At 34.8% G+C, this 14,110-nt stretch overlaps 1 protein-coding gene across 4 annotated transcripts in view; it reads right to left on the reverse strand.

The window, feature by feature from the left end:
• ANKRD12 (ankyrin repeat domain 12) overlaps window positions 1-14,110 on the reverse strand; it is a 58,369-nt gene that overhangs the window by 26,167 nt on the left and 18,092 nt on the right. For 2 of the 4 annotated variants that reach the window (XM_062488147.1, XM_062488138.1), the window contains exons 2-3: window positions 12,724-12,861; window positions 6,416-6,563 (exon numbers count right to left, since the gene is read on the reverse strand). In XM_062488147.1, the coding sequence (XP_062344131.1) occupies window positions 6,416-6,563; window positions 12,724-12,810 (235 nt within the window). In that variant the 5' untranslated portion in view covers window positions 12,811-12,861. Of the gene's footprint in view, window positions 1-2,117; window positions 2,184-6,415; window positions 6,564-12,723; window positions 12,862-14,110 lie in introns of those variants that run through there. The other 2 variants (XM_062488157.1, XM_062488168.1) reach the window with 2 other exon arrangements.

Consider the following 14,110-nt stretch of genomic DNA (forward strand, 5'->3'; position numbering starts at 1 on the left):
TCAAGACTCATACTGCAGCTCCATCAATATATTTTTCTAAAAATAAAATCATCCTCTTAAGGTCTGTGAACTCGTGACTGGGGGCAGGTGATGAAAAACAGAAATTACACCTCTAACCTACTGCATTTGAATTGAGCGTTGGTTACCTGTTCTGATCATATTAGGATAATAAGCTACTGAGATAAAGCACTTAAAGCTGTAAACAGGATTACAAAAAAATCTAATATGAAAAACCTGTTTTATAGAAGGAATGCTGTGTATGTCACAACTTAAAATTCTCATAGATTAAAGTCAGGAACTTAAAATTTCTGTAAAATCAGCTGGTCAGCTTTCAACATTGAATACAGATCTGAGATTATGCTCTCTTCTACTTCTCTCAAGACATCATGCTAAAAATTAGGAAAATACTATTTAATATTGGTATCTGCGAAGCAATTGGTTAAAAGATTGTTTCTCTCAAACTCATCTTGTTATCTTAAAGCAATTTCTTCTCCATAATTCATACCCTTCCAAAACATACAGCTATTTTATATACATAATATCTTTCCTTATATCAATATTTATGGAAGTTGTTTAATATTTCATCTCAAAGTTTTAAACCAGGAGCTAAAATTACACATCTAAGTAAACACATCAAAAACAAAACAAAACAAAACTCCCACCAAAAGCAAGAAACCCTGCCATCTGCAAAAGCAGAAAACCTTAAAACAGAGGACTTCACTGAGGAAGACTTCACTGAACTTTGGGAGAGAGCTAAAAATTAGAAGCTTAAGTCCCTTTAACGTTCCGAGTTATCTTTTCACTTTCTACAATTCTGCCTTCTTGTTCCATTCGTTTCCTCTCAACTCGTTTTCTGCCTTCCTAGCCTTCTCTAAATGTAAATTTCCAGGCCTGATTACAGACACAAGCTCTAGTAATGTAATGCTCTTGAGGCACAGGAAGGCACAGCAACAGTTCCTATCTTGAATTCCATACTGACCCATAAGAAATAAATGATTTTACAGGCTAAACAACTGCCAGCAAGTGTATTTAGAAATGGAAAGCTACAGACCCATGTACATATTTTAAAAACCTCTATAAATTTATCCATCATGTTTAAAAAGGAAACAGGATCCCTTTTACAGAATAAAATGATGGGGTTTTTTTCCTAAACTGCAGGCAACTCACAGTCTTGGGTATCTAGAAAATTAATTCAATATCCAAATCAACACTATTTGTGTTTTGCCCTATTGGTAACAACAGCTGCATAGGAAAATTTTAAAAACCCTTTACTGTACTTTCAACTTTTCACTGCAAGCATGCTGTTCTTTCTGCAAAGATCATGTACAGCATACTCTTTACTCACTAATTTAGTACTTCCATCAAAATGACGTATTTCAGATCAACCAGCAAAATCAGCTATTCCTTAGCACATGCTATTTGCTGCTCATGATTCTTTCCTTGAAAAACACACTTCTTTTCATTCTGAATTATTCCTTACTATTTTATAGCTATTTTCAGCTTGGGGAAATAATATATCAAAAAAAAAATGAAATAAAGTCTTTGATTAACTAGGTTTTACTCTTTTATACACTGGGGTTGTCTGAATTTTTGGGGTTTTGCCTTTTTTCTTTTTAATCAGCACAAATTATTCTTGCCTTATGTTCAGTGCTGCTTTTCACTGGTGAGCTAAATTATTCTTCTATTACATTTCATTAACACAGTGTTTGCAAAGCATTTCTAGATCTTACCAATTAAAATCAACAAATAAGAATACAAGTACACCAAGTTACACTGTAATTATGCACTTCCTGCTCAAAAACAGGCATAATTATTAAAATGGATATTAGACTTCATGTATGTTTTCAGTAAATCTCAACAGTTCAATAAAGAAAAATTGATATGATCAACAGCAACCCTAAAAATGTCTCAACATTATAGAAGGTGCACCTGATAATCCCTCCAAAGATTTCATGGATATGACCTCCTTCTGTCAACAGGAATAGAAGAAAGTTTAAGATATTAAGTTTAGGCAGAGTTTAATATATAAAACTGACCATTAAACTCAATCAGTTGGGTTTTAATGTTTTTTTTACATTTTGAGCATTTTGTTTTCAGGTTCTATGGAAGACAAATACCTTCTTTTACATTCACATTCTCATCACTTCCTGCTGTTCTTCAGCAGTTAGAAATCAACATGAGGGCTAGAAATAGAACATAGGAGATTTTTTCACTTTTAATAAAGAATACAAATCAGAATTCTTCAAGCAGATTCACATTCAACCACCTTTATTGGTTGAAGGTGGATAACCCCTCAAGACAACATCTAAGATTTTCCATTGGTAACATAAACTTATCACCAAACACTTGAAAAATTTATTTGAAATAGCCAAGTTATGTGAAACAGGAATTCAGGAGCATCTGAGCATTTATTTGAAAAGAGCTCAATGAGATCCACTCACAATACTTAAAACCTACTGGCAAGAGGAACATCAGAGACACTGGTGATTATTTAGGATAATTTAAGCATGAACAGATTTTATCCCAAGGCAACCAATAATGTATCTGTTTTTTTGTTTGCTTGCTTTTTTGTCCAACTGGATAAGTTACAAATACCCACGCAAGTAATTTTTAATGTTTTGGAAAATTAAATTATTAAGTTATATAATACATGGATTTCTCAAAACAAATCATGCCAAACTAACAGAGTACGTCATTTGGTAAAATAATCACCTCACTGAATAAAGGAAATTAAGCAAAAAACAAAACCCAAATTCAAACTTCAGGGTTCATGATAGTCTCTTTTAATGTAAAAGACTCTTCATTATAGTCCAAATCCTGGAGAATAAGAGGATCAAAAAATAGAACCATGCAAAATTAAAATGTGAACTGCTTGAAATAAATGTTAAGAAGTAATAAGAGTGAACGATATACAAGCAAAGAATGATATGTTTATTGCTAGGTCAAGACCAACTCTGCTGATGATGAAATTCAGAGAAAGAGTTTACTGAGCTCTGCATTATCATCGCAACCTGACTGAAGTTATTTCCAAGAGAAATCATGACTGACTGTGTTTCCTAGCCTTAGGGAAAGAGAAAGCTTAGAATGTGATGCAGAGACCCCACAGTGCATTTAACAATGGAGAGAAGTCAAGGTACTACTGTGATACCTAATTAATCAAGTTTATGACCTATTTATTTAATGAAACCAACACACAAAACCACCTCCACGTTCCTGTCTGTAGCCCAAACAGCAGTTAAATAAACTTGTTATAGTTAAACAATAAGCCCAAATCCAGCCAGCAGTGTGTGAACAGTTCCTTCAACACCCTCACGAACTTCAGAAGGCAGGAGCACAGGAATTGTGTTACTGTGATGTATCCATGCAACATGAAGAGGTCAGTTGTTTTTCTCTTCTGGATGTCAACTAAGTGCTAAAAGAAATATGACTGTGCCACGTTTGGCCTACTTTAAAAACTGAAATTGAAGGAGTCAGAAAACAAACCAAGATCCTGCTATTAACAGTAAATCTGGAGAACGTAATTTCCAAGAAAGATCAACAAAATTACCACATTCAATGTAATTGCAACTCATTGTTGTTCCTGAATAATCAACTCTGTAACAAGACTCTCTTTACAATGAAAAAAATTTTAGGATCTGCAGTTATGTTTAATTATTGTGAAAAATTCAAATTTCTCTCTTCAGACTAGTAAGGTGGAAAAAGCAAACAAATCTCACCTCTGCAAAGTCCATCTTTCTTATTCCAATAACAACATCAGAGGTTACTCAAAACTAACCAGATTACTTAAAGAAGTTAAGAAAATTTAAAAAACTTTATTTAAGTAGTCTACATAACTGATGGCTTTTCAGTCCAATTATGGTTTTGGATTGGGAGACTTAAAATCAGAGAATTTATTTTAATATATATGAAAACCAGTTCTGCTTCGACCATCCAATCCAGCAGTGTCAATCAAAGCTTGTGTGTAGACTGCTCCCTAAGATTTACTTATAAATCAAATGAAAAAAATCCTCCAAAACATTTCTGTGTTATGTCAACATTCATTTTGGCTGTCCATGTTCACTATCACTTAAAATACTTAGACAATACCTGAAAAGAAGCCCACCAGGAAAAGGAACAAAGGTGCAATTTTAACAAAAGTCAGTAAACAAAGGACAAAATTTTAGTTTAGAGAAGACCCTGGAGCTAGAAATCAGAAAGCTCTAATGATGAAAAACTCTAGGTATTCCCATTCTTTGACTCATTCACATGCCTGAACAGGATGAAGTCCAATTATCATGGAATTTCTACAATCAGCTAATGACCCTATAATGTATCTTGGGCATAAACCATTTATTAAACTATTAAATAAAATTTTTAAAATACCTCTGGCTACTTTCACGTGTTGGCGGTTTTTTAACTCAGACATATTTTTAAAGACCTTGAAGCTGATAAGAAGCTTTTCATTACCTTTTCTTTTCCCCCCTCTGAGTCCAATTACACTCTCATTTCCAAAATCTTACTTTCTTCCTTCTCAACATTTGCCATTCTCTGTACACAGCTATCAGGGAGACAGACACTTCTGTCAGAGGTAACTGTTTAGCTCAGGGAGAGCAAACCTTTTCCATGTATAATGCCAAGTTTGTGCCAGAAGCAGCACTGCATTTCATGATCACTGATGTCAGTCCTAATCCACGTCAAACTTGGCACCACTCTAAGTGTCTAATGCCCAGCGCTCTAATCTAATTGGTTAGGCACAGAATCTGCATTACAGCAACAGTTTTTTCATCTTAGTAATGCTCCTGCTCTAAAGTTTCTGGAAGGTTTATGTACCAAGTCTCCCACCTGCAAAAGGGCAGCTGCTCTAACCTCCTTACCTCAGCAGAGATGAAATGTTCACCAAGCTGGGATGTTTACCATAGCTAAAAGCCAGGTGCCTTCTACTTTTATGTTAAATATTTCTTGCCCCTACTTGCACTATTTCACCTCCCTGCTACAACTTCTGCCAAAAAAAATTTGTAGAGTGAGTTGTACATGTCTAAGTGTCTGAATTAATCAATATTGCTTGTGGCAACTGTGACAATAGATGCTGTAGCAAAAAACACCCAAGAAGTTCTGCTATTTTACAAGATGCTTGGGACAATGACTTATTTAAAGTTGCTGGGGGCAGGGAGACATGAAAAAAAGATTTTCAATGCAGAAAACTTTTGATAAATACTAAATATTACATCTAAATACATTTATTTCCATTGTGAAAAAAATAGTTATGGTTTAATATCAAGCAAAAAAATTAATAAAGCAACTGCTGGGAGCATACTTCTAATTTAGATGTGGTCTTTTCAGAATCAAATCGAATTTTGAGTAGCGTAAGAGTCAAGAATGCTGTAAAACCACTGGAAACAGAACTAAAGACAAGAGTATTATTTTGTAATGTATTTCAAATATGGATTTCATACTACAGTCTCATTACAGTAATAAAAATATGTATTATCAAGGAGCCAAATATTCTGCATTAAATCAATCCTGAACAAAAATTAAACACACACTGAGGTATACACTTCTACCTTGCATTTAAATCTAAGCATATTAAGGGAACTACGTGGTCTTGAAAATATTCAAATGTACAATAAAGCAATGTATATAAAACTGTAGCACTGAGCCTTTGAGAAATTTAGGGAATTTCAATACATTCCGCTAGCCATGGATACTGTTTGGTTATCAACCAAACTATTACTGGACTATTATTGCACAATGACATAGATAATTAATTACCTAAACCCAGAGACAACTATACCTCTTGGAATGTATCTAGATCCCTCCATCTTGGTTTGAAAAGAACTTTGTTACGAAAAGGCAGTTTGAAGCCTTGAAATCAGTCCTAATATAAATAAGCTTAAGGTGGGAAAAACTACTTAGTCTGTGCAGAAAAGGTACAGATGATAGGAACTGAAAAGAAAACTGTGCTCTTCATATTTAGTTTAGTTAGTTTAGTTAGCTCTGTCACCTTAGAATCCTTTTCTATGAAGGACAGAACATCTACCAATCTATCTGACGCTCCCTCCCCAAAAAAGGCTATGAAAGGCTGACAGCTGTGTCTCAAATCAAGGCATTCACATGGTTTTTCATCTGTTTACTCGTTTAAACAAATGGACCTCTAGAGATGACAACACAAAGAAAGATTTGTTACTGAAACAGAAGGAAAGAATGAGGTTAGGAAACAACTGGAGAATACAGATCAACTACGGTGGCATGCTGGCCATTGCTAATGACAGGATGAAAGCATATCAGACTGAGATGCAACAATCAGAAGCAAGCAAGCAACTATTATACTTAGTATTCTTTTTAAAGAGAAAAAAATCAATGTAAAAACATAATATACAATTAAGTTAGGACATATTTTACCAACAAATAATTAGTTAAGGAAATAAAAAGGTTCTACCTGTGTCTGAATTGCGATCTTCATTTCTGGATGGACTAATAGTAAAAGGAAGTTTACGTTTCATGGAAGACTTTTCTTTCATCTCCTTCCCCACATCACTCCTATCCACTTTTGGAGTTTTGCTGTAGGATGCAATCTTGTCCTTGCTCTAATATAAATAAAAAGTATACTAAGTAATTTTTGCATAAAGCAGGATAGTCTTATAATGTATACAGACTGAGAAGACTGACATGTGAGAATGTATGTGCTTGTGTATAAGTACTTGTATTTTTAATATACAAACTAATAAACTGTCATTTCTTTTTTAAATTACTAACTTGTATCTGAAAGTAGAAATATGATAGATCACTGTAGAAATGCTGTTCACCACTACAGGCTTATTAACTAATTAGCAAAGGAACAACACAAACTGAACAAAAAACTTGCGAAGTCTTGATAGCCACCCCAATTTCCTTCCCTGACTACAACAATCCCATTAAAAGCACAATAAAAGCCCACACTGCAATTCTGACTGTGAATTGTAAACTCCAAAAACCCCCTCTAATTATCCTCCCCTGCCTCCACTCTCACTGTGTAATTCATCAATACAGTACTCCCTTTCTATTTCAACAATAACAGTAGAAGGTTTAATTTGAGAAAAATCTATGCAGAAACTTTTCAAACTGATATCAAATTTAATAAAAATGGGCACAACCTATTGGTATTCTTGAGCTGTATAAATCTAGATATTTTGGCTTGTAAACCATATTTCAAATAGACAGAGAAAAACCCAAACATGCTCACTATTAAGTTATACTTGATTACTTTACTAATATAGGAGTAAAGAATGTAAAAGATAACAGATTAGTGTGAAGACTGCTTGAGAGAACTCTCTGCAAACCCAAATATCTTAGCCTACCAATTGAGATGCAATGCAGAGACATCATGTTCTCTGTTCATTACATGCTGCACAAACACATTATCCAGCTCAGTCAACTATCACAATTCCACAGCTTTATATCACTCTTAACACATGATCAGATGAAATTACTACGACATAAACTTCCTAAAGGAAGAAGAACATACAACCACCTTGCCAATCACTGGCAAGTGACTGGAGGAAAACTAAAAAATAACTTCAGGTGAATGTACTGTTCTCAAGGGCACCTTTTTTTTTTTTTAAACAAAAATCCAAACTTGGGTGGGAAGATACCATCTGACATGCTGAGTTTCAAATGTTGACAAAAAGTTAGGCAGAAGTGATTAGGAAAAGAACCTGTAAGCAAACCCTATAACTTTCAGAAGACAAAAATCTGTACAAGGGAAATGACAAAGAAGGCATTAGTCTGTGGCAATGAAATTCCTGAAGTACAATGGTTGCTGCCTCAGAGAAGCACTATCTTCTTCACTCTGAGTTTAGAAACCCAATAAACAAAAATTCCAAAACAAAATGCAGAATAAAACCCATACACCAAAACCAAAGCCAACCCTCCTTCAAAACCCCAAAGGAAAAAACACTCTCCTCCCCACTCTTATTTTTTTTTAACATGCTAGAACACGAAAATCTAAAAACCCCAACCCCTTAGGAGTCCCTAGGCTATTGGAACATACAGTGCCTGTGGTATTAGTTATAAAAGGACAGAAGTCATCATTTCCAAATGCATCTCTTAAGTTGGCAAGGGCAGATCCAAACTCCATTAAGCCTTTTCCCATCTCTTCCACCACACACACACTACCCACTTGAGCCCAACCTCACCAAGAGCTTTCTCATCCCTTGTTTCTAACAAAGCAATTATTTCTTCTATCTACGTATGTGAATTTCCCACAATATGATGAAGTGGAATCAAAATTTTATTTCTTTCTCTAGATTATCATCTTATCTTGGGGACTACGCAATGGAAAGGATGACCTAAAAATAACTTAATATTCTTAAACAGAAAACACTGGCTCAACTTGTCCTGTAGGGAAAAAAAACCAACAAACCCACAACTTTTTACAGTTGGTAATCTTTAAAAAGAATTCCTTTTTGGGGGGCACTCCTCAGTAAAATACATCAGTAGGTGCTCAAAAAGAGGCACAAGCTGCTTAAATAATTTGATAGCTTTAAATTTATTCTTAAATTGCTTATACATATGTTAAATATTATGACTGATGCACTAGTTTTTGAATAATGACTGAGAATTAATTTTGTGATAATCTAATTAGGAGAGAGAGTTCAAAATACATACTTTCAGATTAATAACAACACATGAAAATTTAAAAAATGCTATACATAGAATACACAGAAACTGAAAAAAAATAGACTACTTTGTTCCTTAGCTACTGTGGAAATAATCATTCAGCATTCACAAGATGCAATGAACAGGGTGCTTGAGAAGTCTGTACTAAGTTGATGCTATTTATTATTTTCAGCGACAATACTGAAATAAAGAAACAATCAGGTGTGTAGACATCATCACAACTGAAAGAGAGGGAGAAGCAAAGAGCCCTGGCACTGGGAATGTAAAATGACTGACTGGTTTGAAAAGCAGTCTTAATACAAAACAAAATAGGAAAAGCCAGGATAAAACCAAGGTCCTACAAACTGATTGATTAACTGTACAATCACAAAGTGCTGTGTTAAAAGACAGACAACTCTTAATGGCATCCTGGATTCAACTTCAAATAAAGGAAGAAGAGAAAGTAGAAATAAGAGGAAGTAGAAACCCTGAAGGTTAGACCAGGAATTCCATTCTAAAGAGTGAGAATTCACTGTTCCAATTGCTCCTGGTCTCTGCAACAGCATGGACATCTCTTTTTCAGGGTCCAAGGCAAGGTTCAAAACTCAGCATCAACAGGTCTGTTACATTACTTTAATGTGACCCAGGGAAGCAACCTAAAATGAAGTTGACATTTTTTATAATATAACCTGTAAATCCTTTGTACTTTGTAAAGCAGTTAATTAATCTGAAGTGAAAACTGCTATTCAGATAAAACATTGAAGACATGTTGATGTTCAGAAAACTGAAGTACTGCTGCAAAGTGAAAAACATTACATACTTTCCATGTCCACCACAGCTAGAGAACATTTAATGGCTTTAGACTACAACAGACTACCAAAGGTTATTTATCCTTCTACTAAGTATCTAACTCTCTGCCAGCCAGCATAATTAAGGATCAGAATAAACTGCCCAAGAAGACAGGAATTTCCAGCAGGCAAGCCTTTAAAGAAAAGGTCTGGCAAACATCTGTCAGGAACTGAGTACAGCTTATTCTACTCTGGGGCAAATGGATGAACTGGATCTGCACGTCTCAACGTTTAATGCATGCCTCACTGGAGGATGTAGTAACAAGGAAGAATTTTCTCTGTCAACAAAACCATACTAGTGTGTTATGATGTGGAACACATTTTTAATCTGTACTACAGGAACTGTCTCAGAAGGCTAACAAACAGCAGTCTGGACAATTTCTTGATATCCCATTCCAGCTCTATTGTCTGTTACTGCTACAATCAATGACAAGACACAAAAGGAGACAACAGAGAGCTATATAATCTAGCAGATGTACTAAGCCCTGGGAGAACAAGCATTCTTTTTCTGCCTATCAAAGATAATTAGATACCAAGGCATGTTCCGTACAGTATTAAATGGTTTTGGGCACTATCGTTGGAGTCTTCCAAGGAGAAAATTAATTCTTACAAACACCAAATGCATTTCTCCTTTGGATGACATATCCATAGTTTACTTCCTGAGTTTGGCCATATGAAGTATAAATTCAGATAAATTTAAATGTCATCATGTTCATATGTTTACAAAATATCTCATGCAAACATTAGATGGTGTAGCTGCTGTATATACTCATACTATTGTTTTATGCTTGCCAGATGAGCAACTGAAATAAAAATACATGTACCCTAAAGCATACATAAGTTCAGCTTATTAACAGCAATGTTATTTCTAATGGGGCTTTTTTAGTTCTCAGACCTGAACACATAGCTGATTCACACAGCTAATCACTAGTTGTTAGAGCTGCGTAATAGCACTGATTTCTGGACAAATATGAAAGATTAGGTCTAATAATAATGATAGTAGCTTCACTACATTTCTCTGTCAACAGCTAAGAGTGCATAATCAGAACTAGTTAAACAATGTAAAAGTTACAAAATGGAAATAAAACCCTGAAAGTGTTTTTTCTTTTATCTTATGTTAACCATTGGAATAGTCTCATGCCATTTAGGTCATTACAGTCTTTATTTTGTGAAGAACGAGGATTTTTTTAATGGAGTGGTATCCTTCAGCAGTACTGTTCGCTTGTAAGAGGCACTGTTTTTAATGAGCATTATTTCACATCAGGGCTTAGCACTTCCTAACATCAATTATATTAGCTAATGAACCACTAACATTTTTCATACTTCTAATGCTTTCAGAACTATGACTTTTAAATGCATGCATTTTACACATTGAGAAAAATCCTTATTTGCTTTACAGATATTTCCACTACCCTTTAAAGATATTTCATTAAAATTATCACTGCTGATTTGGCCTGGCCCATCTTTACTTCAGAGTTCTATGTTTGTATATGTAGTACAGATTTGCCTTCATGACCTTGTGTTGTTCAAACTCACACTTTACACTCAGCCTATTGCCTGCCAAATTTACAATTATTTTCTTGACTGAATCTAATACAACCTTTTGGCAGTATTTCCGCTATCTTTTCTAATCAACTCTGAAGAGTGCAGATTAGTCAAAGGCCATCTGAACACCTCTGACAAGTGCCCATGTGTTAGAGAACAGGTACATGAGAGTTTAAGTGATTATTTATCATAACCATGTATTCAGTTCTCAAAATATGACAACTTTATTAATTATGCTAAAAAACCTGAATACCAGAACATTAACTGAACTACTTATACTCTCCATTAATAATAATAGTTCTCAGTTTTTGTTTAGGATCTTATATTATACATTGTTTTATATCATACAATTCCAAACCAAACTCTACATTATTCTAATCTCAAACTGTACACTGTACCAGGGTGGACAGTGAGTAACACTGGATAGAACAGTGCAAGCAGGTTATCAGCTTACTTTTTGGTATCAGCTTAATCAGTCCATCACTGCGATTCCATATTCACAGCCTTTACCAAAGCAAAAAAAAAAAACCCAAAAAAACCAAAAACAAACAAACAAACAAAAAAAAAAAACACCCCCCAAAAACCAACATTACTACTTAGCCAATTTCCTTTCCCCATTTTACTCTGTTATCTTCCTCTTCTTATCTAAGTAGTTCATCAGAGTGAGCAGAGAGAATTACCTTTGCCTCACTTTACTGGGACCAGTGAAACAAATTACAAAGAGATTAAAAGGTCTAAAGGTTTCTATGAATGTCTTTGGAAGATAAAAAGTAAGAATTAGATGCTGAATCTTCTCACCTTCCTGTTTTTTAACCTCTTCCTGTCTTATATCCATTCATCAAACGGTCTTGTAGAGAATACAGATTTTGACAAAAGATTAAGTATGACCACACGCACACAAAATCCCTTTCTAGAAAAGACAGCTCTAAAGATTGCTGGGAAACAAACAGATTCTCTCTCCTTAGGGCAATTTACATGTCACTCATCAGTCTCAATGCAGAGTATTATTCCAGTTTCTGTTATTCATTAGTAGCACAGATAAACCCGTGGTACATTGTGCAAGTGTACTAGGCAGACAAACTGGAGAACTGAGTGATTTGAAACTTGTCTCCAGAACTCTGAAAATCATGGGATACTTCACAATTATAAACAACAAACTACCCTTCCCATATTCCTTCATTCTCCAACACTCAAAAGTGGACTGTACAATTTCCAGATGGGACTCTCTTGTACAGAAGCTACTCTTAAGCTTTGTGCAGTGTTTAATTCCTCCCTCACAGAGGGAACAAGTCCCTGTGTTAAAAAGGAATATTGGAAACTGGTGTTTTTCTTTGGTCTGTGCTCCGTCATAGGCCTTCACAAATGTTTTGTGTGTTTGCTACACTAATACACTGTAAAATAAAATAAAATATGGACTGTTGCTCTTATGAGTATATAAAGACTTCATATTAGGTAAGATATGGAGACTACATATTAACTTACATCAAATAAAACCAAAATATCCAGCTTCCCTTTAAACTGACTTGCAAGTTAACAATAAAAGTCGAATTCTCTCACACAGTTTGACTTACAGTTAAATAAATGCAAAAATGTGTAAAATTTTTCAACACTGAAGATATCAGAACACATATTCATATTTATTTCTTCCAATTACAACAACAAAAATCATGAAATATGCTTTCTTTTAGTGAAATTAAATGGGCATTAATATAATTACCTTTCTTGCAGTTGTTTTTTCCACCATGGTGCAATTGCTGTCAGAATTTTCAACTTGAACTGGTTTTGTAGACCCAAATTTGGGCATTTTATAGCTGTTTAGCTAGTTGTATCTTGTATCAGTGGGTTCATCCTGTGTCTGAAAAACAAACAAACAACATGACATAAATACACATACTGCAGTGTCATTTCAGGACAAATGTTACTACAGATGGTAGCAGAGCTGAATAGTACCCCAAAAAGATGACTAATAATGACATCTGGCTTCAAGCACCTTCCTCACACACAGCTCCAATCTTGGGGCAAAACCCCAAAAGGTCTAACATGGCTGTTGCTGGAGATGGTGCCATGAAAAAAACAGCAAGTCAGCTGCTAAACTGCCTCATCCCTCTAGCTTGCCTTTTTGGAAGACTGAATATTTTTGCTATTTTAATAGGTTCACAGGTTCAATATCTCACTTGGTGTTAAATGTCCTAAGGCTTAGAAAAATGAACAAGATTTCTACTGACACTGGGAAGAGAAATTAAGTTGCCTAGTCTGGGAAACAGAAATATTTTATCTTCAAAACAGTATGAAAAGAAGTCAAGACTTGTGATTTATTATCCTTTCTGTTGGATAAAGAGATGCCTGCTAGAAGAAAAATCTTCTAAAGCTTAAACTTGGAACTAGAAACCTTAATTTCCACTGTCTATCAAATCAATTGCATAACCCACCACTAGAGACAGATATATATATATATGTGTGTATATATATATATTTATATCAAGCTCCAAGACCTGTGTGGTGTTTCATCTCCACAGTATACCAAACAAGTGTCATTACAGATTCAAATAATGGAAGAGGTCTGACTTGCCTCTTCCACAGAAGGGAGAGCCATCCTTTTTGTAAGAATGGCTGAAAGGAAAGGTCACACAAAAGGTAAAACTGCATTTGACAACACTTTAGACCTGGTGACTTTTTATGAGTCTTTTTGAGTTGATGCATTCTGTTACAAGTATTTACGTGATCACAATCTTACTGAGTTGTCATAATTTTATGCCTAATCAAGTCATCATTTCAGATGCAACACTTCGATTGTTGCTTTACCATTAAGATTTTGGGATTATCATGTAGAGAATTTGCTGCTGTTTTAGGACCATGGCCACTATTTTGGTTTTATATAGTTAACTGACAACAAATCTGGTGCAGATTACTTTGAGAAAACCATTCTGCACGCTACACTTGGCACATGAGACATTGATATCGAAACAAATTTCTACATCCTGCCTACACATCCTTCCCCCCCAAGGCTTAAACTATGGAAAACTGGAATATTTGTCTAATACTGTTGTATACAACAATTTCACATGCTACTTTCTTAATTTCCAGAATAGGAGGTGAAGAAAAGT

Source organism: Cinclus cinclus, chromosome 1 (genome assembly GCF_963662255.1).
Source record: "Cinclus cinclus chromosome 1, bCinCin1.1, whole genome shotgun sequence".
NCBI classification, from domain to species: Eukaryota; Metazoa; Chordata; class Aves; order Passeriformes; family Cinclidae; genus Cinclus; species Cinclus cinclus.